This window comes from Vigna radiata, chromosome 6, assembly GCF_000741045.1.
Source record: "Vigna radiata var. radiata cultivar VC1973A chromosome 6, Vradiata_ver6, whole genome shotgun sequence".
Classification (NCBI taxonomy): Eukaryota; Viridiplantae; Streptophyta; class Magnoliopsida; order Fabales; family Fabaceae; genus Vigna; species Vigna radiata.
The window spans coordinates 33,258,396-33,285,242 of NC_028356.1; the positions used below are offsets into that span (position 1 = coordinate 33,258,396).

Sequence of the window (26,847 nt, forward strand, 5' to 3'; positions counted from 1 at the left end):
CAATACAACAAGAGGAATAGAAGAAAGATATACACCGTGAAGAAGGATAGATACAAAGAATGAAATTGGACATTTTGTTAGGAATAAAGCCCATCAGCACCGACAACACCGGGAAGAAGAATTCTATTGGTCCCTGAAATTTAACAAGACAATAGTTAGGATGAAATTCATAGAAAACTGAATTGTCTTAGGAAAACTGACTCACTTAACATGATTTTAGTAATGGAAGGAACATGCAATAATTGGTTTAATTTCAAAAGAACGGTAGGATTATAAGGTGAGGAAAAAGAAGAGGAACTAACAACACAAATATTGAAACTTGAACCATTGCCTATGAATATTTGATGGGGACTATCAAATTGCTGAAACTGTTTGATATTTTGAGATTCACCAATAACATGAAAGCTTGCCCTAGAGTCTGGTAATCTTTGCTTAACCATTGCCTATTGTCCCCTGAAGTAGTCTCTGTAATCATAATGCTAGTTTGATTGTTTCCAGTACTACCAGACTTGAGATTGGGATTTATCCATGTGTTAAAAGTCCTCTGTGACCTAGAGGAGTATGGAATGGATTGTTGCGTGGCTGGATCAATGAAGCAAAGAGAGTTATGAGGTTGATAAGAGACATCAACTTTAAAATGACATGACGTTAGTAGTATGGCCAAATTTAAGACAAATTTGGCACTAAAAAATGGCAAACTTGCCACTGCAGCCTCTACCAAAATTACCACCACCAAAAGATGATCCGGAAGTGGATCTGGAACTACCACGACCACAACCAAGTGAAGCCTGTGTATAATTCAATGAAGGGGAGACTACATTCTGTGACTCTTGAGCATAACGATTTAGATGAGTTTCATGTTCATATAATAAAGCCTCAATTTCAGCAATGGAAGGAGGACATTTTTTGTTTTCAATCCTGGAAACAACAGGAGCATAATCAGATGGTAAACCTTCGAGTAGAGCATCAACTTGTTCCTTATGTCTAACAGGCATTCCAACACCAAGTTCATTAACATAACCTTTATTTTTATGTAGATATTTCTATCTAGCTTTGGATTATAGTTTGACAGCGTGTATTGCAGTGTGCAATTGTTGTGCACGAGACTTGGTTTGCAATCCAAAATATTCATGAATTTGGTTCCAAACTTCATAAGAATGTGTTGTGCCAAGCACACGTGACATGACAGACGTTGAGAGTGTAGATTAGCCAAACAAGATCTGATCCTAAACCTCCCATGCTTCATAATCAGGATTAACATTGTCAAGAGTTCTATCATGTTCAGTGATATACCTAGAAGGAATAATAGGATTTACGACAAATCATTGAAGTTTGTGAGATTTAATCACTGATTCAACATTTTGTCTTTGGTGAAGGTAATTTGTATCATCTAATTTATAGTAATTTATAGAATTGTATATGTTATGAATGAATTGTGTGTCTATTGCAGACCACACAACATGTATTTATAGCATAATACAAAATCACTTATAATAAATACACGTAATTTGTAATCAATCATCCTAATTTTCCAGATTATGTAACGTCTAATTCTCTAGAAATCTGTAACAAATGATTTTATTCTAACACTTCCCTTCAAGCTGGAGTATATATGTACTAAGCTTGTTAAAAATGTACTCAATCGTATTGTCGAGTTGGAACACGGTTTGCTAGGTTGGAACACGCTTTGCCTTGGAACATGGTTGGCTAGGTTGGAGCACGTTGGCCAAGTTGGAGCATGGTCTACCAACATGGACAAAAGTGAAAAAGGTGCTATAGAGAACTAAAATTAGGAGAGCATGACTAGGTATTCCGACATAAGTGTTGAAACACAAAAAATTTATGACGGGTGGCAAAGATAGTGGTTGAAGAAACTCAAAGAACCTACTTTGATACAATATAGAACTTTATATGTTCTAAATGAATTGTGTGTCTAATGCAGACCACACATGTATTCATAGCATAATACAAAATCAATTATAATAAATACATCTAATAATTAGGAATCAATCATCCTAATTTCCCATATTATGTAATGTTATAATTTAGGGTAGAATGATTCATCTTATTATGCTAAGAATACAATCTATATATACAAGGCTATAAAGATATTTTAGGAAGTATAATAATAGCTCCCAGACAACCAGATCCTATGATTCAGAGATATGCCCATCATATACTATAATTATAATATGCTAAATAAAGAAACAATAAATGTGTACATGCTAAATAAAGAGAGATGAGGGACATGTTTGACTGAAGTGACTTTATTAAACTGAACTCATTGAAAAAATGTGTACATGTATATATTTATACTACAAAGCATAAACGCACAGTACAACAGTACAATGACTAAATGAACATTAACAACCCGTAACAAGTACACCAACAAACTTGCCACATGTAATCTATTACTTTGTTACAACTATTATTATCTGTTGATTTCTATTGGTCAGTTAGTTACAAGTCTGATTGACTTGTTATATATGATTCTGTCAGTTAGATGAGCTTCTGTAGTTTGTAAATAGTTGATGTAAACAAGAGCTCATCACTTCTAAACTCTCTGTAATTGCTTGGATGCTGCAAATGATCGTTGTTAGTTGGTGTACCGACATAGTTAGGATGACAATGATACTTTAACACTTCCATCTTTTGATACGGAAATACAAAGTTTTCATTTTTCTATACATTTCTACTTTTCTTTTAATAGGTGTGATGTAGACCTACTGTTGGCAACATTATGTACTCGTTCAATACAAACTCGTGAAGGAAGTATTGTCAAGGCCCTTGATTGCAATGCTGCTGTTGCTGGCCGTGATGCTTTGGCGAAAACTGTTTACGCTCGTTTATTTGATTGGTAGACATGTGGTGAATGCAAAATTGGGATGTAGTTTTTATTATGCATTGTTTAGAGTAACAATTTCTTTTTGTTTATGCTGTTTTAACAGGCTTGTTGATAAGATCAATATGTCTGTTGGGCAAGACATCAATTCCAAGATGCAAATTGGAGTTTTGGATATTTATGGTTTTGAGTGCTTTAAGGATAATAGGTATGTTGGCTTTCAATTGTTTGTCATTTGTAGGAGCTCTTTTCGTTTTTTGTGTTTATATATGGATTGTGGAATGTTATATGTACACAAGTGATTTAACTTGAAGACCACAGTATTTGGGAGTTTTCTCCCGAACTTCCCATGTGAGTCCATCCGAGAACATGAGAGAATTGATTAAGCATGAGTAGATTGAAGCCAAACAAGTCACATTTGATAATGAACTTCCCATGCATTATGATAAGGAGTAAGACAATCAATTGTGCAATCCTCTTTATTGAGAAAATGCAGTGAGAGAGGCTACTCTTTGAGTTGCATTAAAGAGATGTTGAATGACTTTGACAAAAATATCTTGCGTCTTTTTCAAAAACGAAGAACATGCCTTATAAGATCTTATAATTTCTACACATCTTGTTCAATTGATTGCCATAAAACAACACAAAATTTGAAGTTTAGTTTCTGCAATTGAGGTTTTTCTTCATTTGAAATGGCCTAGGATCCATAACTCCAAGGATGCGAACTAAGATAAATAATTTTTCCAAGTGTGTAATATATATTTGTATATGTATTGTATAGTTACAAAAGGAGCCAAGACACTTACCTTAAACCCTCACCCTAAAGCTGGGTATGTACAAAAGAAATAATAATAAAATAACATTACATTTCAATAAAAGGTATTCATGGATTTTTTTTCTTTGTATTCCCATTATTTGATTTGATTTGATTTGCTTGCTTCAGTTTTTTGTTGATTTAGTGACCTTTTCTTTATGATTTTTTTTCTCATCTCAATAACATTCACTTCCAACAGTTTTGAGCAATTTTGCATCAATTTTGCAAATGAAAAGCTTCAGCAACATTTTAATGAGGTATCCATATATTGTTGTATTTTAATTAGCTTTCACTAAATTTATGAAATGTTTTGTTGTCTTAATTTGAATCTTGTTGTTTTTCTTTCTCTTTTTGTTTACTGTCTTGTTATTATTTCCAGCATGTGTTCAAGATGGAACAGGATGAGTATGGCAAAGAAGAAATTAACTGGAGTTACATTGAATTTGTAGATAACAAAGATGTTTTAGATTTAATTGAAAAGGTTTGTATTTTGTTTTGGATCTTTTAATATTTTTATTGTCTTTTTAGATGCAAATACTTCTTTAGTCTATGTATTGACATTGCTGTTTAGTATTATTACACATTTTCATACATGATTGCTGGTTTCATGCATAATGTGTGGCATAGAACTCAATAATAATGGTATATGAGAAATTATGAAGTACATGAGGTTAGAGATATGGAAATTGTAAGAAAATCTATATTAGGAAAGGTGCTACTCAGCTATTCAGAAATTTGTCAAAATATAAACCATTTTGTCTGATCCTATGCCCTCTAGGTCTCTTGTTTGGGTCTCTCAAGACCTTTTTTGACAAATCAATACGCTAAGACTATCTTATATAGGGTACAGATAATCATGATTATGTCAAAATAAAGTAATATAGTTTCATGTGGTGGTGCAATGCTAATGTGTGCATATTATTGATATATACATTGCTTTCTCTTGATTTCACTTGATATGTTTGCCCTTAGTTTCAGTTTCTTGTGGATTCATTACTGCATTCTTTTGCAGAAACCCATTGGTATTATTGCTCTGTTGGATGAAGCTTGGTACAGTTTGAGTTCTTCAATATGAATTGGTATATATTCATTTATGTAATTTCAGCATTCATCCTGAATTGCTTCTTATTGCAGTATGTTTCCAAAGTCGACTCATGAAACATTCTCAACCAAGTTGTTTCAGCATTTCCGATCTCACCCTAGATTGGGAAAAGAAAAGTTTTCACAAACAGATTTTACTATTTCTCATTATGCTGGAAAGGTGAGTACGTGTTACTGGACTTTCTCCTGATTCAGACACAAGTGACATTTCCAATGTTTAAGGAGATCTTCTACTGTGTTTATGCAGGTCACGTATCATACAGATACATTTTTAGACAAAAATCGTGATTATGTTGTAGTAGAACATTGCAATCTCTTATCTTCTTCAAAATGCCCTTTTGTTTCTGGTCTATTTCCTTTGCTATCTGAAGAATCTTCAAGATCATCATACAAGTTTTCTTCAGTGGCTGCTAGATTTAAGGTGTGTAGAATTCCATCTTCTAACTTATATTATTTGGAGCTAGGGGAGAGCATAATAAGACCAATTTGTTCAGGTGAGTAAATGTATATATTTGATAATGAATTTTGTGTGTTTGATCTTTTTTGGGGCCTGGGTTACGTGTCTGTGTTCTCAGCAACAACTTCAAGCACTCATGGAGACCCTAAACTCAACAGAGCCTCACTACATACGATGTGTGAAACCAAATTCTTTGAATCGACCGCAACAATTTGAAAATGCAAGTGTCATCCACCAGTTACGCTGTGGGGTTAGTATTTTAGATGTTCTAAACCCTTTAATTCAAGCTGTTGAAAGAGATACAGGTTGCCATCATGTTTATTTGTAAATTGTTATCTTGGGTGTTATCTAATCAATGTGGTGAAAATTCGTTCGTTAGCCAATTTCTTAGTACACAATAGGGTGTAATTGGGCTCTTTGGGTTGTTGATGGTAAGGTATAACATAATAGTTTGTCATTTTTTTAACTACATGTGTGTTAAAGAAATAGTGGACGTGATTAAAAAATTGTTTGAAATAAGATGGCTCGGCTTCAATAGCTTTACTTCCAGATTTGCCACCCATTATAAAGTCTTTTTTGGCATATCTCTATTTTATTTAGGGTGTCCTTGAGGCTGTTCGGATAAGTCTGGCAGGTTATCCCACTCGAAGAACTTATTCAGAGTTTGTGGATCGTTTTGGGTTGATAGCTTCTGAATTTATGGATGGAAGGTGAGTTCATTAAATTAATTTTCGGAGTTACCTGTTAAGTATTAAATGACTCCATAGCTTGTATTCCATGATTTTCTGTGGTTTTCAAAGCTAACTGGTGAAGCTATATCTGTTAAGAAGTTTATTTTATTGGGCTTGTACTAGTAGTACATGTACTCATTAGTATAAATGGAATTATTAGGCTAGAGTTGTATAACACCTTCTTTAACATCATTAAATCATATCAATATCATCCATCTGATTGAGTATTCCTGTTCTCTGTTTTCCACTTCATATATCTGTTTAGATTATTTTTCTTGTATATTGCTTAGCAATTTGTACACCTGTTTATACATACAAAGTCTGATTCAATTCCTAATAATCAAGCTATCTAAGGAAACTATGGTTATGATCTAAGAAATAGTATATATGTGTGTGTATATACATATCGTTAGAATAGTTTATATTATCTTGAGGAAAAGCTGTTTTTGTGTTGTGTCTGTATGTAACCTAGTTTCTAGGGGTTTCTGAGGAAAAACTGTTTTTCTTCTCTTATCACACAGCTACATGAAAAAATCAGAGCAGTGGTTATCCTACTCCTGCATTTTCATGGCCAGGAGCTGTGTGGCATTATATTTTCTGGGTAATAATTTTTTGACCTTGAGGAGTTAGGTCCACACACAACTACACTGTCCCTGTGCTCAATTTTGATGGAGAGAAGTGGGAGCCTAGGATCTACTCGTGTCAAAACTGCTTGTGGTTCTCAAATTTGGTCCTAATTGACTAGTTACTTGGTTATTTGTCAATTTCTAAAATAGTTCTATGGAACTACTGGGCCATCCCAAAGAACTTGCCAATCTGTTCTGATTACAAAATATAGCTTGTGGGCAATTGTAAATTTGTAATTAGCTGAACTGAAACTCAGATGAAAGAGAAAGAAATAGTAAAACTTTGCTTTAACATCTGCTGCTCATTTGGAGATTACCATGATCACATTTGGTAAGGAATTGTGGAAAATCTGTGGTCAATGAAAGGATTTTATTTGTTCATGACATGGATTATTATTTTCTCATTGTCATTCATTTGAATGCATGTGCAACAATTTGTGCTTATTTAATAAAAACTTTATTCTTGTGTTGATAGTTATGATGATAAATCTGCAACTGAGAAAATTTTGCAAAAGCTTAAGCTTGAGAATTTTCAGGTATGCTTCCCTAAGAAATGTGTTTTGCAGATATTGTTCACCAACAAAGTAGGGATGTACAAGTGTGTTAGTAATGTTTTTATTTTGTTGTTCAGTTGGGTAGGACCAAAGTATTTCTCAGAGCTGGGCAAATTGGTATTTTAGACCAGAGACGTGCTGAGGTTTTAGACAATGCTGCAAAGTGTATCCAGCGCCGCATGAGGACATTTATTACACATCAGGATTTTATAATTTTAAGATCCGCTGCGATTTCTCTTCAGGCAGGCTGCAGGGGTCAGTTCATCTTTCCTTATGCAGTTAAAACTGTATACTACTCTTGTTAACATGTTTCCTTTTCTTTTGCACTTGAGGTTGAGCCTTGGTGAAATTGTAAAAGTTGCTGCTGTGACTTGTTGGACATGGGTTCAAATCCTGGAAAAGTCTATTTACTTGTGTGGGGGCAAGGTTGCATATATCTACCCTCCTAAATCCTGCGAGGTTGGATGGTAGTGCACCTGGCCACATTTTTACTATGAGATGGTCATCTCTCATGGTATTGTATTTGTGTGAATTTACAGATTGTTATAAAGTAGTTCTGAATTATATAGGATGGGTTGAATTTAATTGTCTAATTTTCGATATTCATTAAATCAGTAAGAAGTCAATCCTTAACTTATTTCTTGTTTCCAAACGGTCAAGACATTTGTGCTTTTATTGGCTGGCTTCTGTTTCAAGTCAACTCATTCAAAATTGCTGTTAGAATAATCGCTTGCCTAAAGTATATAAAGTAGCACCCAATAATCGCTTGCCTAGTAAAATTCTCCGTTATTTGTGCAAATATTGAGCATATCATACACAATCAACTTCACCTAAGCACTTTCCTAAATGAAATGCCTCCGAATTTCCAAATTCTCTGTTACTATAGGATTAAAGTTCTATATATAGAGACTAATGTACTATTTCAAATCAATCAATTGAATACAAATATTCTTTCTTGATCAATCCTTTGGAGTTGATGTTAGAGCTCCCCATCTTTGGAGCTTTGCTTCTGCATTTCTTCTTTATTAGCTATGATTCTTTTTAGGGTTGCCTAAAGTGCACCCATTTCCTTTGACTCTTGGGATTGCTTGAAGTGCACAAAACTTGTGGGTCTGTCACTGTTGCCCAAGCGGCTGCAGTTTGTCGGAGCCATTGTCCTTGCTGGAGTTGTCGTCCAACTTTTTGTCTTACTTATGGGTTTTATCTAGGAGGGGTGGTTAAGGAATTCCTATACTTTGAGTTAGTAAGACTTTTTTGTCCTCTTCAATTGAAAAAGGAATGCCTATACTTCGTGCTACAATTGAACATCTAAAATCTCAGGGAGTTTATCAGTAAGCCACCTTCTGGTATTTGCTCTCTAATCATGATTGGTAGGAACTCCATTTCCTTTTTAATGTTTCTCAAAATTTATGTAATGACTCTTGAGTTTTAGACTTTGGTGTGGCAGACAATATGAACCCTCATTCATCTTTTTTAACATCTTGTGTTTCTCTTTCTAGTAACCACATTACTGTAGCCAATGAGACTCATATCCCAATAACTGGACGTAGTAATGTTTCTCTTTTGCCATCCCTTTCCTTAAAGATGTCCTTTATGTTCCAAAACATTTTAATCACCTTATTTGTTAAAAAACATACCCATGATCCAAATTGTTTTGTAATCTTTTTACCCACTCATTGTGTTTTTCAGGATTTCGTCATAGGAAGGACTATTGGAATTTGGAACTATAGAAAAACAGGGAGAGTTGTAGTGCTTTACCAACTTGGGAACTAAGAATAGTATTATTAGAGAATGACTACCTCTTGGCTTCTCCACTGCTGCCTAGGACATGCATTCTTTTTTGTCCTAGTAATACAAAACGTGCTCGTCTCATCCTTTTGATTTGGTTCATTTTGATGCTTGGTGGCTGCATCAAACTCTAGTATATTTGGTGTTAAATGATTTGTCACTTTAATTGAGGTGTGTACCTTTGTTCCATAAATATTCCGCATGAAAGAAAAATATGAAGTTTACTTTATTCATCAAATTCTTGTGGTATGATAATACAATTTGGAAAGTCAATTAAATGCTTACATTTTGATAATGGGAGAAAATATGTAAATCATGACATGTCTAACTTCTTTTCCGAAAATGGTGTTGTTCATGATCTCACGTGTGAATACACCACAACGTAATGGTGTTGCTAATAGGCATCCTCTTGAGGTGACACAACACTTCTTTTCCAAATGTACGTCCCTGAATCTTATTGGGGTTAGACTATCCTCACTATTACCTATCTTATTAACCTATCACCCTTTGGTTTTAGATGGTTTAAGTCCAATTGAGTCCATTTTTCCTTTTTTTTTTCCATCCGATTCTTTTCTCTCTAGTTTTCACAGTCAGGTGTTTGGATTGTTGTATTTGTCCATATTCATAGTTAGTTCCATTTAAATTTAGATCCTAGAGTTGTTAAATGCATATTCTTTGATTATGCATCTAATAAAAGGGGATATTGTTGTTACCATCCTTTGAGTCAAGTTTTTTTACCTCCATGAATGTCACTTTTGATGAAACTTAATCTTTTTAGACGTGTTCTCAACTTTAGAGGGAGAGTTTTTTCAAACTGAGTCTTTTGGCTCTTTGGCAATCTTGATCAGGAAGCTTGTATGGAACAATTACTATGTTTTGTTGCTTTAGGGGAATCATCTACTATAAATGTTGACTTTCCCACACTTTATGTTGATTGAAAGTCACCTTGTGCTTGGTTTGTGTTAAATATAGTGAAAATTATATATTGGAATTAATCACTTGTGTTAAATACACACATAGGGTTCTCTATTTATAATAGAAGAAATATGGGCTAAGCCCAAATACAAATAAATATGTAAGAATAAAATAAAATAAAATCAAAACAATGTTTCCCTAATAAACATATAGGGACTATATTTCCCTAATTAACATAAACACAATATAAACTAAATATAATATCTCTAACACTCCCTCTCAAGCTGGAGCATACAGATTGTATGGACCAAGCTTGGAATAAATAAACTCAATTTGAAATATATGATCGGTCTTCAAGAGTGTGCGACAAACAGATGCGCAATCACATGTCGACGAACAACTAACAACAATTTATGGACAGTAGTAGACAATTGCGAAACTTCAAATAGCACCATGAAACTTCAAGTGGGATGACTTTGACAAAGGAGAACAATGACAAACTCCAGGGACTGGATTGCCATCAAGTAAGGTTCGGGCTTGCATCAAAACTACAGGGATTGCCATCACTGACTGATGGAGCCTGTAGTGGCTAAAAGCGACAAAACTACAGGGAATGCCATCACTGACTGATGGGGCCTGTAGTGGCTAAAAGTGACAAAACAACAGGGAATGCCATCACTGACTGATGGGGCCTGTAGTGGCTAAAAGTGACAAAACTACAGGGAATGCCATCACTGACTGATGGGGCTTGTAGTGGCTAAAAGCGACAAAACTATAGGGAATGCCATCACTGACTGATGGGGCCTGTAGTGGCTAAAAACGACAAAACTACAGGGAATGCCATCACTGATTGATGGGGCCTGTAGTGGCTAAAAGCGACAAAACTACAGGGAATGCCATCACTGACTGATGGGGCCTGTAGTGGCTAAAAGCGACAAAACTACAGGGAATTCCATCACTGACTGATGGGGCCTGTAGTGGCTAAAAGTGACAAAACTGCAAGGACTGCTATCATTGACTAGTGGAGTCTGAAAGCCTGAAACCTGGATGGAAACATACTCCCTCTCACGACGAACGGCGGAAATGACGGCGCGCTGATGACAGACCGTGAAAGTAGAAGATCATAATGAGCTCTTATTCATCAAAGCACCCAAAAAACAAATCTGACAGATTTGACAAAGGGTTGGTGAAATTGTTTCAACCCATAATATCTCTAAAGCAGGCTATTTTGTTTTCTATTGTCATGCACGTCAGGGATGCATTTACCTAATTACCTATGTTAATGTCATTGCTGCCAGGGATTAGTATGACATTAGTTGCTTGAAGCAATATATTTGTTGAGATATTTAGATTAAGGACCTTGGTCGGCTTTGGTAATTTCTAGTTATTGAAATTGCTAAATCCAAGGATGGTTTGGTGATTTACAAAAGTTAGTATGCACTTGACCTCTTGGAAGAAGGTTGCCTTCTTGTTGCCAAGCCAATAGACACTCTTGTAATGTTGCTACTTGATCAAGGAGTGCGCTTAACACATCTTGGGATATATAGAATGCTAGTTGGAAAACTCAATTATCTTATTGTCATTGGTCCAGATATTGCTTTTGCATTTAGCATGGTGAGTCAACTATTTGGATTCACCTTGTTAGTTGCACTTTGATGCAACTATTTTGATTCTTAAGTATCTTAAGCTATTCTCTCACAAAGGTCTACTTCATATTAAGAACCAAATCATAATGTTCTGAATCTTATAAATTTGGTTTATAGCCATGGCTTGAATATCTCCTTTAGGGGAAACATAGTATCCTCTAATCTTGTGCAATGAATTCTATGTAATCATGCATTCACGGTATATTCTAACACTGATACAGTAGCACAGTCTTTCTCTCTCTCCTTTCTCTATTTTTCTCTGTCTTCCCCTAAATTTGACAATTTGAAAATGCATTAAATATGGGGATCACGCTAATATTGCATTAGCTTGACTGTCATCAGCTTTTTGTACTTATTTTGTAGGTCACATTGCCCGAAAGATATATGCTGCTAAAAGGGAGACAGCAGCGGCTATCTCCATCCAGAAATATATTCGGATGTGGCTTACAAGGCATGCTCACTTAAAACTGTATTTTTCTGCTCTTATCATTCAATCTCATGTTCGAGGTTTTGTGACTCGCCAAAGATTCTTACATGCAAAAGAACATAGCGCTGCTACTTTTGTTCAGGTAATTTTTTCAAGATGTATTATGTGTGGTAGAAATTTTAGACGGTGAAAGTCTTCATCACTATTATAAAGTAGACTTCCTTGGGTATTTATCATCCTAGTTTACAAATACTGTCTTTGTCCCTAGATGCAAGACATCGATTAGAAAATTCCTTGCCCCCTTTTATAAGATTCTTTTCTGTTTCTCTTGCATTAATTATTTTGATAAATACCCTTAACAACTGCTGCTATTATTTTTCTCCCCCTCCATTAATTAAGGGTGACTTTTGAAAAATATTACAATTACAAATATAATGCTTCTAACTGATAGGGATTTGATTATTAATGGATGCTAAGTAGGCATTCCTTAATAACCAAGTTCTTATCATTAACTAAACGTACTTTCTTAACAGGTGGGAATTAAATATAAATGTCTTATATTTATGGGACGAGGGGGAGTAGTACTTTTATTGTGAACCAAGATAATATTCTGTTTGATTTAAAATTTTCTCTCTTTACAATTAGGGTTATGCATTTATAAATGATAAAATACAAAGAGATGAGTCTAAGCCTGTTATATGTAATAGAGATTAATGCTTTCCTTGTGTGGGAAAAGGTTCTGGTCAAACAGCTTTTTTTTTTTTTTTATTTATTTTTTCTATCACATTGCACCTCTGGATTAGTGGGCAAATGTGTTGACTGACCCCGTTTCTTCTCAGTTTTCTTCTCATGCAAATTCAATGTAAAGAGTTTTTCTTTTGAAAAAACTTTTCCTTGAGCTGTTAAGCTACTGCTAACAACTATCTCTTGTATCAATTGAATAAAGCTGTTCGTTATTGCTAACACCCTTCTCTTCTATTGGAGCTTAGCTATAATTACTCTTGTAACTATCTTATTTCACAAGTTAATGAAATGCATTCAATTAAGTTAGGTTTAAAATTCTCTCTTGTTCAGTTTGTTTCACAGATGGCAAAGCTGCATGATAGCATTCTTGCAAAATATTGTATCATCCCTATTTAGTGGAGAATTCTTCAGAGGAGAACATACGATTTTGATCTCCATCTCTTCTTACTTTACAGTGGAATGGCACAATGAATTATTTTTTTTTGGTTTCACTTGTTGCTGCATTCACTTTCACGCTTGCTTTTTGTGTCTGGTTACTTTTGGATGACATTCTTCTGTTATATTGTTTTGTTGATCATACATAACATTGTAGGCCTATTGGAGGATGTCCAAGGTTAGGTCATCTTTCCTACGATATCAAACTTCAATTGTGGCAATACAATGCCTTTGGCGGTGCAGACAAGCAAAAAGAGAGTTACGGAGACTTAAACAAGTAACATTTTTACCTTCAGAGGCTATGTGGAAGATCCCATCCAAAGTAGACAAATTGTTCTTATTGTAGTTTTTAAATGTCTTTATCAGGAGGCAAATGAAGCTGGTGCTCTTCGATTAGCCAAGAATAAACTGGAGAAGCAAATGGAAGATCTCACATGGCGTTTGCATCTTGAAAAGAAAATAAGGGTATTACTTCCAGAAAATTGATGATATTATTTAATGGTTGTATATTATTAATTGAATCCTTTTGATACATAGGTCTTTTTGAGATATAAAGGTTTATTTCCTGCTTCACATTCTCTTACATATTTATGTGTTGTTGATGCCAACATTCTATATATATGTATTGATATTTGGTTGTTATAAGCTGAAATGTTTTAGATGACTAGCGGAGAATTTTAGCTAGTGTTTTCTGCTCCATAAATAAACCATCAGTTATCTTTTTTTTTGCTTGTTTCTTTGCTGGTTGTATTATATTTATTTTACTTTTCAACTTGTATCTGAAATTTGTACTGAATTTATCTGGCACAAAGGCTTTGAAAACAAAATTATTGAACTTATCAAGATTCTGCTTCATTGTGCAGGTTTCCAATGAAGAGGCTAAAAAAACAGAGATTTCCAAACTTCAAAAGATGTTAGATGCTTTGAATCTTGAATTGGATGCTGCTAAATTGGCAAAAATTAACGAGTGCAACAAGAATGCTGTTCTGCAAAATCAATTAGAATTATCAGTAAAGGAAAAGTCTGCTTTGAAACGGGAGCTAGTAGCAGTGGATGAATTGCGAAAGGAAAATGCTTTATTAAAGGTGCTTCATTAATGCTCAATGATATGTTCCTTTAATTCTGTTTGATTGCGATGGATAATAAATATTGGTTATTCTCCATATAAATCCTGGGCAGGATTTTTGGAACTTCTCTTTGTGGGATGAATTCAAGTTTGAATAAGAGTTACATCAAATTGTTGTTTCACATTCTTGATTTTCTTGTTATACAATTTTCCATTTTTTTATTATTTACTGAGGCATGTTAAGTTTTATAGACCAGTGACATGGTTTATGAGATGATATCATGAAAAATCAAGGAAGTTGGTATTATGAACTGTGAATGTTAATTGGAGATAAGTTTATTGATGAACTGTATGAGAAAATCTGGATTTAAATGTCAAAAGAAGAGTTAAAGATGGAGACAAGTTTGCAAGATGTTTAATCATCATTACTATCAAAGAAAATGGTAGAAGCATGAAACACTGGTTTTTGGATGGGCGGATTAACCTACGGTAGTGTCTTGTTGAGTTTCCAAGGTTAAATGGAATGATACGGGTAATTTGAAAATTTCCCATTAATTAATTTTTTGTTTATGTTCAAAGACATGAGAGAAGTACCACACTTGGTACCTTCTCCCGGATCTAAGCTTTTGCTTGTAGGTGAGGGTTGAGGCTGTTTTTGGTTCTTAGATTTTTCTTCTAATATTAAGAGAAAATAGTATCTTACCTTTTATCTGTTATTTTTTTATAGTAACACTTCCATGGTTAAGGCAGTCATTATGAACAAATTATCCGTACATCTTAATCTGTTTGATGAATACTTATTTTTTGTTTTAAATCTAACCCTTTGGGCCTGAAGCATGTACAAGCAAAGGCTCACCCTTGATCCTTGTTGTGGAATTTAACTTTTTATCTATATTGAAAAGATTGCTTGTAATTGTGTGTTCTGTACACCTTATATTCTTATTTTTAAGGAAGAAGATATACATAACAAGGGACAAAATCAATATTTAATACTGAGAAATACCTTCTTTCATGAACTTGTTCGTTTGCTTATTTTCTGTTGTAAACTTTTTTATATAGTATGATTCATTTCCCTTTCTTGGATTTCTAGGTTTCATTGGATGCATTTGAAAGGAAGTACAAGACCTTAGAGCTTGAGCTTATGAATGCTCAAAAAGGCCGGGATGAAACCATGGAGAAACTGAGGGAGTTTGAACAGAAGTGTTCTCAACTCGAGCAAAATGAAAAAAGGTGGTTTTTCTTTCCCTGTTTTCTCATCCTGCAATATGATTTAGTTAATGCATGATGTTACACTTATGCCTGTAATCCTAGTTGTAATTATTTTTCTTTAATGTAGGCTTGAGGAAAAGTTAAAGAGTTTAGAGAATGAAAATCACGTGCTTCGTCAGAAAGCATTAAGTACCCCTTTTAAGAGTAACCGTCCAGGTTTTGCCAAGTCAGTGTCAGAAGTAAGTTTGTTTTGTCTGTTACTTTTGTTATTCATTCCTTATTATTATGTTTCATTTTTAGGTAAATATCTTCCTTAATAGCTTTGTCTTAGAATTGTTTTACATTTTTTTTATTTCTGCTGCAGAAATTCTCAACTGCAATTACCCCTCACACTGATCGAAAGACCATATTTGTAAGCTCCTACTGTCTCATCTTCCTCTTTTGGAAATAATCATAAACAGAGTCATAATTATTTTAATTTGCTCTTATTCAGGAGTCACCCACGCCCACAAAACTTATTGCCCCTTTTACAGTAGGCTTGTCAGACTCTCGTCGATCTAAGTTAACAGCAGAGAAGCACCAGGTAGATCTTGTTTAATTTCTGTTCTGGCCTAAATTTTACACCTTTAGATTTGGCATCCTGCTATTTTAGTTTATCCTCAACCTAAAAGAAAAGAAGGAAAATTCATCTTCCTGATATAAAAATGGGAGGTACCCCCACTTTTGTTTTTTTTTTCTCTCCTTTATTTATTGATTGGGGTGCTACATATGATTGTTGTCAATTGTTGTGCAAACATAGTTGGGATGGAAATTAACATTGGAATCCTTTTACACTACCATTTTATTGAAGAAAAAGAAAACTGTAATTGAGAGCTAGCGTTGGAGTTGTGAGAACAAATAGCTGAACATGCAGTGTGAGAAGGGGTAAAAAATATTTCTTGGGCAGGACCACTTTATTGAAAAAAGAAAACTGTAATTGAGAGTTAGTGTGAGAGTTGTGAGAACAACTAGCTGAACACGCAGTCTGAGAAGGGGGTAAAAAATATTTACTGGGCAGGATCAGTTTAGTATTGAGGTAATGTAGTTATAGAAATTTCTACTAGTAAAGGTCATTTTTAATTGTTGCAATTGAATGGAAGCAAAATTTGATTGTGATCTGGAAAATGCATATCACTTCCAAAAATTTCATTAATTGTCTGCTCCAATCCTACTTTACTGGTTATTGTGGGTTTGATTTTTGTGGTTGGAAAAATTGCTATTGGTCCAGGAACATTTAGTGTTTCAGCCATCCTTTTGAGAGAGAAGTTCAGTGACAAGGTAGAGTTATATTACCTGTTTGAAAAATTGAATAAGTCAATTGACGTGGATGAAAAAACAGGAACAGAATAAAAAATTGTGCAAAATGAAGATGAAAAAGTCTACCCATCTCCATAATAAACTAGTGTCTGCAACATGTTTCTTACTATATGATTGTGCACCTTAAGTTGATAGATACCTTATGTTTTGCAGGATAACTATGAATTCCTCTCCAAGTGTATAAAAGAAAATTTGGGATTTAAAAATGGTAAACCTATTGCTGCTCGTATTATATATAAATGTCTGCTTCATTGGCATTCATTTGAAAATGAGCGCACAGCAATTTTTGATTCCATCATCGAAGGTATAAATGAGGTTCTAAAGGTAAATTTTGTGCTCTTATTCTTAAAACTTGTTGTCTATATGTTTTGTTGCTTGTCTCATACTTAGAATTTGTTGTTATTTCTATTGTGTATTTTTTCATTTATAGTCCAGTATTCAATTTGAGGGATATATGTAATTATTTTATGAAACTTATCCGAGTGCATTCTACATCAGGTTAGGGAGGATGACATTGTCCTGCCATATTGGCTGTCCAATACCTCTGCGCTTCTATGCCTTTTACAGAGGAACTTACGGTCAAATGGTTTTTTAACTGCCACTGNTCAGCGTTATCCTGGATCATCTGGTTTAACCAGCCGGACAGGACATGTGAGTTGTCTTGCTGAAAATTTGAATTCTTTGTGCATTAGTTTCACTATATATTTAATTTTCTGTGACTAAATCTCTATAGTTTAAGTTGCATTTCGTTTTGACTAAATTGTGGGCTGCAGTGGATGAAAATGGTATAGAAAGATAGATAGGTGACCTGTTACTTGAGATTTAACTTCGAGCAGTGTAACTAGATTTCACAGTGCAAAGTGGCTGATGTAGCAGGATGGTAGCTTCACCAAGGATTGTGGATACTTGACATTTAATTTATAGCTTATATATGTATAAATGCTTAAAAATAAAGTTGCAGATTTTAGAATAGGTATTGAATATAGGTAGTAGTTGAATTGGAAAACCGTTACATGATGTACCTATGAGTTTTACCTAACTCTAAACCTATGACTCTAGTTCTGGCTTTTGATCTTTGCTCTTCCCTCTACTCTTTGTATGAGAATTCTATCAATCTAAATATAAAACAAAAGAGAGGCGTGATCAAGCCCTCTAAAATGTTGTCTCTTTTATTTACCTGAAGTTGGTATATGAGCAGGTTAGTCCTGCGTTGTTGGTCTCTAGTTGGTCTCGGTCTTCTCCAGTGTAGTATCCACTATCTTTTGCTGTTGGTTGTCAGCTGCTGTCTCAGTCTTCTCTATACATTCATTCCTGTACATTTTATTTTCTTTTTACAAGGATGTGATTGTTGTAAAAAAAGGAGTTGAGAATGTAATGAGCTAATTAAAAAAATATTTCTTTATTTCCTCTCATTTCTCAAGTGCTTTGTTTCTAAGCCAGACCTAAATGTAGACATAAATAATGAAAGGAAGCTTTGCTATTGGTGTTTTTCTTTTTTGGGTGATGGGAGAAAATTGAGACTAAAATCTGGGAAGCGTGTTTGTGTTTTCCATTTTAGGTTGGTTGTAATAGGTTCCCTGCTTGTTTTTGTATTTTCCCCTGATTTTAGTTTTGGTGGTATTTCTAGGGACCAAAATCTCCGTTGCAGTTTATAGGGTATNATGATGGTGTATCACATGTGGAGGCAAGATATCCTGCTATACTTTTTAAACAACAGCTAACTGCTTGTGTAGAGAAGATTTTTGGTCTGTTGCGTGACAATTTGAAAAAAGAACTTTCTCCACTGCTGGGATCATGTATTCAGGTGACATTTCTTACTCTTTGCTTATAGTCATAGGCTTTGGAGATGTTATTTCTGGCTAAACTACCTTGTCAGATGTTGAATTTGTGGTTTGTTCTTGGTTCTTGTGGCCATATCATTAAGTGAATATAATTCTACGACAGTTTCTCAAACACCTTTTTCTTTGTCTGAGAAAGAGGGAGTTATCAAAATTTCTAACTATGTTGTTTCCGGAGTCAGTTTGAATTGCTTTAATGTTTTCAACGGTACCAGTGGTTCACCCATTTACTTTCAATCCTTTTTCCATTTAACATTGTTATATGTTGGATATTCTGTGATTTTGTTGCTGGGTGTGAATTCTTTTTGTTAAGGGTCTACAGGGGCACCTAGGAGTTGGAGTTTATAGTGAAATGTGAAGAAACAGTTATATATAATACTGTGATGGTCGTGGCTGAGAAGCTGATTATCTTTTTGTAAAATGAACCATGAAATTTGATTTCAGTGTTTGGTTTTTTCATTGTCTTTGTGATGGCGGGAAAGAGAGAAATGTGTTTCACGCCTTTTTTTTTTACTTAAATTTCTTCTCCCCACTTTGGAAACTAATTGATCGATCTCACCAGTCCTTCAATGAATACATGAGTCTGCTGTTTATTTTAGGAAATATAGAAAGCTAATTCTAAGGAAACAAATCCATGTAATTATGGGATTGTTTTTAAATACATAATCTTAGTTTTAATAGCAACATAAACCTGTAATAAAGATTAAAAATATAACAAGGATAAAATAACCAAAGTTGTTGGGAACCCAGAATTAGAAAGAGAAACAAGAGTAATATTCTTTATTGAATAGACTAAAAAGAACACAAAATAGGAGAGCACTCTCTCTTCCAAAGATTTCCCTTTCACACAGGATGTCAATGATCCTATCAACAATTCTCCAAAACATCCAAAAGTTCTCCGCATACCAGGACCCTCAACTATATATAGAAATATTCACTTATCCTAACAACCCAACTAGCAACTACATTTTTAATGTGTTTCCTTACATACGCGGCTGCAAAAACGACGTTGTCTTCAAGGTTGAAGTCTAACAACTAATTCTTAATTGTTGCAACAACTTCCCCATGCCTGTCTCAAGGCTTCCTTTCTGCCCTTGGATTAACCCTTGCTGCAAGACTTGATCTCCCATCAGCAGATTCATCAAACTTAGGGAAGATTCATCAGATTTGGTGGCCTTAAAATCCTGCACCATTTTACATTTTTTAATTATCAAATCTTTTATTTAAGTGTTCTACCTTTGTTTATGTTTAATTTTATAATTTATTGTTGTTTGGTTAGTCACCCAAAACAGGACGAGGAGTGCAAGGGGCAAAATTGTCTAGATCTCCTGGTGGGATTCCCCAGCCATCTTCTGGTGGTCAGTGGGATAACATTATCAAATTTTTGGATTCTCTCATGAGCAAACTTCGTGGAAATCATGTACGTTTTATATGTTTTCAATGTTCTTTGACTTTGTTAATGTGTCTGATTCTTTGTACACATTTCTCCATTTGTTGTATTCTTTTACAGTGCATCCTTATTTTCATGCACTAGAGGGTAAGTTTTCCATGTATATTTGTTGTGCACCTTTCAGTTTTTCTTGAAATCTTCCTTTCCTCTTTGCTAGTGCTCTACAAACTTGAAAGTGGTAGTGTAATAAAGTGAAGTTTCATGTTGATAGATGCGCTTAGCATATGTATTTTATAATTTTCTTTTGACCGGTGAACTTGTATGTGATAACCAAACCAAAGCAGGTCACATTACGTTCATTTTCATAGATTGGTTTCATATCCAAATCCATTGTTTTTTTTGTATTTTAATTCCAATTCTATTACTTGGATATCACTTCAATATTTATTTTAAAATATTCAAAATCAATGTTCATCTAAAGACATCGTTTGGTCTACACATTTTTTCAGTTGGCCTTGGTCGGGTAATAATCAACTTGGCCTCAACCAAGAAGTCATTTGCTCAACTTAAATTGGGTTTTCGTTTTCGTTTTTTTTCTGTTGTTAACTCAGTCTCAACTGGGACGTCATCTGCTTGACCATAATCAAGGTCAACCCTTAGCCAGGGCAATATTAACTTGGCCTCATCCAAATTTAAATCTTAACTATGCTCCAAACAACTAGTTTTATAACCAATTTAAATTGGTTTCAGGAATCCTAACCAATTTTGTCCTTTTTTACATGGATGTGGATTGGGTCAAATTAAGGCCTTTTTAGACAGACTTCTTCATAAGCCTTTTGTGGTGGTGGCAACGATGGTGGTGGTGGTGTTGGTGGTGGTGGCAGTGGTGGTGGATTGGGTCAAACTCTCACGGATTTGTTTTTGGTACCATTCCAAAAGACATCTTACCAATGAAACTATTTATATGTATATAAACCTATGTTCAACTCTTCTTTTTATCCGATGTGAGACTTTGTTTGTACCCCAACACTTGTCATATCAAGAGTCACTTCTTAGGTCCATCATACCATGACAGAGAATAGAGTACATTCCTATTTCCTAGTAATGTGACTTAAGTTGGAATGGAAAAATTACAATAGAATGATCAGAAGTTGGAAATTAATTTTGATCATTTTATATACTGCTTACTGACAGAGTGACTAGCTATTTGTTGAGTTCACCACACCATATAATTGGAAATAGAGGGATGCATAAACCATAGGATTGCTTGGAGGTTTTGTATGTAGATTATCAAGTTCTTACGTCCTAGTAAAGTCAATCAAGGGAAAATGGAAAAATTAAAATGGAATGATGGGAAGTTGGGAACACAGTGTGACAAATTAATATACTACGTCTTAACAGAGTTATTACAACTGTTTGATCAATTGAAGCTTTGAATTGACAATTTGGCTTCTATGTCAAACAACAATTTCTAATCAACATGTAAGCAGTAAATTCATTCTAGTTGAATCAAAATGCAAATCATGGATTGAAGAGGCTATTTTTTGAATTGTGAATTGTTTCGTATTGTAAATCATAAGATTTATAAATATTAATATTAAGAAGTGGATTTAAGCCAAATTTGATCTTTCGAAATCAGCTTGTAAGATGAGATTTGGACTTAATGTGAATTTATCTTATCTCTAATTGATGTGGAATTTCAATCACACTTCTCTCATGCCAAGACATTCACATATCAAGTATGTGACTAGATATTTATGGGTGATCCGATGGTGGTCGGATAGCGGGTGGGATGATAGGTTCAAAAAACAACAAATTTTGCTATCATAGACTTTTAAGTGGTTCTGATATCATATTAAGAAGTGAATTTTAAATCTAATTTAATAATGTACTTACCATGGTGATTGTACAGTTGATTGCAGTCTATGGCATTTGATGCATTCTACAGGTTTATTTTGTGGTTTGGAACATACGTAGTAACTTTTGGAGTATAAATAAATGATGACTTATGTAGTTGTGAACATAACTGTTCTATTAGTGTTAATAAGTTTCAACCATTCACGGTATCTAATATGTCATGCCTAAAATTTACATGATCAGGTCCCATCCTTCTTCATCCGTAAACTAGTTACCCAAGTGTTTTCCTTCATCAATATTACACTCTTCAACAGGTAAAACCCATGATTGTTCTTGTAGCTAAAATCACTAATTTACTTTGTTGCTTATTTTTTCCTTTGTTCAGCTTTTTCATTTCTTTTTAAAATTCCATCATTTTTTTAGTCTTCTCTTGCGTCGGGAATGTTGTACTTTCTCAAATGGTGAATATGTGAAGTCTGGTCTAGCAGAACTGGAGAAATGGATAGTTAATGCAAAGGAAGAGGTAGATTGACATTGTTTATACTTTTGAAATTTTAGCTTCATGGGTTACTAAGTACTTGTGAAATGCAGTATGCAGGGACATCCTGGCATGAGCTCAATTACATACGACAAGCTGTTGGGTTCTTGGTACAAAAACTGTCATACTTTGGTTGGACTTGAATGGTGTCAAGCGGAGCTGCTATCGCTTATATATACTTTCCTTTGAATTATGCAGGTAATACATCAGAAAAGAAAGAAATCTTTGGAAGAGATTCGGCAAGATCTTTGTCCGGTATGATTGTTATATTATGAGACTGCCCAGTATGATTATCATATTCTCTAAAATCTGTTGTTGCAATGCTATTTATCCAACTATAGTCTTTCCTGTATCAATTTTTAGTTATCATTCTAGATGTAATTTTGTGTTACAATCACAATGTTCTTGAGCCAGTGTTGTTTTACACAATAAAGGCAGGTAGCAAAGCAGAGAGAATAAAATTCTTAAAGAGAAAGAGTATGACTTGATATAAAATTGTTTGTTATTATTCTTAATATGGGCTGCCGATTAAAATACATTTATAATGCTTACAGTAACAAAAAAACTAATTGAGATACTTTCTCCTAAAGTTTAGGAACACTTATTTTGACTAGACCTTATTCAACAACTGAAACAGAAAAAATAAAGCAAATAAAGATGCCACGTGTTGTCTGAAAACAAACATCTAAGACTGTTATTTCTAGTAGATTAATATGATAGTACACTTGAAATAGATTACTTTTTATGAATTTGTAGAGAAGATTCTATCCCTGTTATACTCACGTTGATAGGTATGAGAATGCCGAAAACAACTGTGTTTACACATTTCGTGAGATCACTCAGTAATGAAAGAACGAGGATAGTGCTGACGCTTCAAGATGCGCTCCTTTTTTGTCCTCTTATTCTTCACGAGAAGACAATTCTAATCCATGCTTTTCCTGTGGGCCCACTGTGCATAGGTGTAAATTTTTTAGAAATGGTGAACATGTACAATTTTCGGTTCATTTCTTTTTCTGTTGTATTTCACTATCCACCACTGGAGACTTTCTGACAAGTATTTTGCATCCGACCACCGCCACCACTATCACTACCTTGTGCAATGATCAACTTTGGTAGCTTTTGTGTCCTTTAATAATTTTCTTCTCTTCGATCATTGTACACTCTTGCCATCACACCCTTTGACGCTTCAGTAGTCATTTTTCTGCAAGCATGTTTGTTTTTCAGTATTTGTTGTGCAAGTGTTTTGCTCTTTAGTAGTTCTTCCCATTTTTTTCCTCCTCTACAGTTGTTGCACTCTGAGCATTTTTTTTGCTATCCTTGTTATGCTCTCCGGTAGTTGCTATGTCTTCATGAGTATTTTTTATCTACGTTACTAGTTGTGCATTAGGACCATTTGTGTCTTCTAAGTAATTTCTTGCTCTCCCGCAATTGTTATTAATAGAATTAAATCAAATTGGTTACCGAGTCTTATGCTTTGAAGACATTTATTTTTTCTTTTATTTATGGATCATTAGAAAGTTTGCGTAGTTTTTCCATTTTGTTTTTATTATTACTTTGTGTGGCTTATATAAAGGCTATGTATTGTATTGCTGAGATGTGTAAGAAAATACGTAACATTCAATATTAGTTTGTTCCTTTTTCCTCTAAACAGTTTTTGTATGAGTGTGTAAGTTATCAGTTATGCACTCTGAGCATATTTTTTTACTTTCCAATAGTCACCTTGTCCTCTAACCTCTAAGTTGACCCTATAATTGGACTTATCCTCTTTTGGCATCCACTATGTGCCACCAGCTCATCAACACATCATCCTCACACACTCGCACCAAATTGATGTGTGAAGATTTGACATTATTTACTTAGTCGGATCCAACAACAAGTCTCCAGATCTTGCGTTGATGATATTATTTTTATCTAGTTGGACTTGTATGTTACAGCTTGAGAGAGTATTAAAAATAGTGTAGTTGATCATATAAATCCAATAGCTCTATTGTAGTTTAAACCAACAGAATTCATTATATGCCTTTTCAATTTTTCTCTTCTCAACAATTAGCATACGTTCCGGGTCCTGCCTGTGTAAGGATTTGAATACAAAATTCTTGATATAATGTTCGTCTAAGCAAATAAAATTTGGAAATTAAGCTAATGCATTTCTTCATCAGGCATTGACAGTGAGGCAAATCTATCGAATCAGTACAATGTACTGGGATGACAAGTATGGAACCCAAAGTGTGTCCAATGAGGCAAGTTTTGTTCTTAATTGATTCAAAGGACAAGTACTATTTTAGTATTGTAGTTTCTTTACAGTTCTGAGCAATATATGGTAAACAGGTGGTTAGTGTAATGAGAGAAATTGTCAGCAAGGACAATCAGAACCTGACCTCAAATTCTTTCTTATTGGATGATGATCTGAGGTACACTACCTTCTCCCATCTAAGTTCTTTTTCACTTGTAGCATTGTGTGAATCAATACGATTGGTTTCCCTGCTTCTGTGCTTTTCTGGCCAGTTCTTACTTGAATGGGACTTGAGTCTTATTCCAGTTTTTTTAAATTGAAATTAGAATACCGAAAAAGCAAGGTCTTCTTTTACGTTTTTTTATAAAAGTGGATACTTTTTTTACCAGCTATTTTATTGTTAAATGAAGCTTAATATGTATGCCAAGCAGCATAACTCTTATCTGGTGTACTTTGCAGTTAGGTCGGTTGCATTTTTACTTGCCGAATAAGCCAAAAATTGTCTTGTAGTTTAGAATTTTCAATTGAGTACTGTGACAGTCACGGTCGCTAATATCTAATGCTTATCAGAATTACTGGCTCTTAGACATTTCCTATACTTTTGACCCCGCGAGGAATAATCAAAACGAATGCATGCATAACAAAATGCTGATGTGGCGTGTTGGGAGAGAGAGAAATATGGACTTTATTCAATTCAGTTAGAATAAAAATGAGAGGTAAGTAGGCTGGTCATTGACCCGCACCTACAACTTCAAAATTAAAATAAATGGATAAATTTGCGCTAGTCTACAACTTTAAAATTAAGATGTAAACCTGCATATAGGTTGTGCATAAAAATTTGCGGTTGTGATTCCTTACACATTCGGAAATGGAAATTTAAAATTGCACCAAATTAGTGATAAGGAACTGTATTTTGTATCTCAAGAGTCACAGCGACCCGTTTGTGATTCCTTTGTCTTATTTAACCCTATTGTTTTTGCTGCAGCATCCCTTTCTCTGCTGAAGACATAGATATGGCTATCCCTGCCATAGATCTTGATGAGATTCATCTACCAGAATTTGTGTCCGAATATTCCTGTGCTCAGTTTCTTATTTCACATCAGAAGTAAGTGGTCTACGATTTCATGATCGCAACAACTGACCGTGGTTGACAGTTTAGTTCAATATTTCGTCTCTGGATTTTCATGAGAATGCTAATACGGTATCTGCATTGGAAACACAAGTTTCTCTCACGTTACAGTGTGCGCTTGCTGTATATGATGCCAGAGATAGATGAGTGATTCTCTTGGTTGATTGTAATCTCCCCCTCTAAATTACATACTTCAACCAACGTCTTGTAATTACCCGTAGTATATAGATGACATTGCAAGCCTGATACGCTGCCTCTATTATTTTGGCTCCCACCCACTTAGTTATATTTATTATTGATTTTGATGTTGTATTCTATGTAGGTATGCAATTGTAACTAGGCTTTGCCCAAAATTAAATTTCATTCATTCATGTAAATATTAACACCATTTAATGTTGCTCATTCGAGTTCTAAATTTAGTTTCACCTTGAGCAATTTGTTTGTGTTTTTAAGCACGGTGCGGACATTTCGTGCCATAAATGCCACTAACTAAACCTTTGTAAATACCTTGATTTTATTCCAATTGGAATGGAGATGATAATTGTTTTGGTTCTGGTTTTATTATTGCGTAAATTGGCAGCGAATGACAAACTAGCACACAGTTTTTTTTTTTTTTTTCTATGGTTAAACTATTTAGTTCCTTTTTTCAATTTTACTTCCTGTATAAGAAACATATAAGGTTAATCCATCCTTTATCTTGTGGTTTATATCTGTCGAAAATGAAAGAAGAAAATTTGTGGTACTTTAATTTAATATAGCTTAATATTCTTTACATATTTGTGCTCAATTTTCATTTTTACACAACGCCACACGTAATGGAAACAATAATAGAAATCAAATGAATTGGCTACCATTCATCCCTACTTTTAAATATTTATGCCACGCTACCAATACTGAAACAAGTGTTAAAATGGTGATTTTAAAGGTTGTAAAGTTCAAAATTTAAGATTTCAAACAAAAATTCAATAAAATTTCAAATCAGAAAGGAAAATTTGTGAGTGTACATTTAATAATTGAAAAATTAAATATTTAAAGAACCGAGGTCTTTACTACAAGATGTTTCTTTTGGTTTCAACTTTCTATAACATTGGCAATGCCACGAAAAAAATATGCATGTTTTTTTCAAGGATTGGTTCCTTTGTCACTTTGGG

General features: G+C 34.3%; 1 protein-coding gene across 3 annotated transcripts in view; it reads left to right on the forward strand.

Annotated features, from left to right (window-relative positions):
• Positions 1-26,245, forward strand: part of LOC106764636 (myosin-15) — a 37,362-nt gene extending 11,117 nt beyond the window's left edge. For 2 of the 3 annotated variants that reach the window (XM_014648937.2, XM_014648938.2), the window contains 30 exons: positions 2,711-2,857; positions 2,949-3,050; positions 3,856-3,913; positions 4,036-4,137; positions 4,669-4,706; positions 4,791-4,917; positions 5,005-5,178; positions 5,333-5,464; positions 5,815-5,924; positions 7,047-7,107; positions 7,203-7,380; positions 11,838-12,043; positions 13,238-13,357; positions 13,447-13,545; positions 13,944-14,165; positions 15,237-15,376; positions 15,483-15,594; positions 15,720-15,767; positions 15,849-15,938; positions 16,865-17,035; positions 17,210-17,362; positions 18,339-18,515; positions 19,829-19,969; positions 22,040-22,110; positions 22,220-22,319; positions 22,388-22,444; positions 22,533-22,589; positions 24,494-24,574; positions 24,663-24,745; positions 25,553-26,245. In XM_014648937.2, coding sequence (XP_014504423.1) covers positions 2,711-2,857; positions 2,949-3,050; positions 3,856-3,913; positions 4,036-4,137; positions 4,669-4,706; positions 4,791-4,917; positions 5,005-5,178; positions 5,333-5,464; positions 5,815-5,924; positions 7,047-7,107; positions 7,203-7,380; positions 11,838-12,043; positions 13,238-13,357; positions 13,447-13,545; positions 13,944-14,165; positions 15,237-15,376; positions 15,483-15,594; positions 15,720-15,767; positions 15,849-15,938; positions 16,865-17,035; positions 17,210-17,362; positions 18,339-18,515; positions 19,829-19,969; positions 22,040-22,110; positions 22,220-22,319; positions 22,388-22,444; positions 22,533-22,589; positions 24,494-24,574; positions 24,663-24,745; positions 25,553-25,676 — 3,481 coding nt within the window. In that variant the 3' untranslated portion in view covers positions 25,677-26,245. Of the gene's footprint in view, positions 1-2,710; positions 2,858-2,948; positions 3,051-3,855; positions 3,914-4,035; positions 4,138-4,668; positions 4,707-4,790; positions 4,918-5,004; positions 5,179-5,332; positions 5,465-5,814; positions 5,925-7,046; positions 7,108-7,202; positions 7,381-11,837; positions 12,044-13,237; positions 13,358-13,446; positions 13,546-13,943; positions 14,166-15,236; positions 15,377-15,482; positions 15,595-15,719; positions 15,768-15,848; positions 15,939-16,864; positions 17,036-17,209; positions 17,363-18,338; positions 18,516-19,828; positions 19,970-22,039; positions 22,111-22,219; positions 22,320-22,387; positions 22,445-22,532; positions 22,590-23,125; positions 23,294-24,493; positions 24,575-24,662; positions 24,746-25,552 lie in introns of those variants that run through there. The other variant, XM_022782483.1, reaches the window with a different exon arrangement.
• Positions 26,246-26,847: the final 602 nt, after the last annotated feature.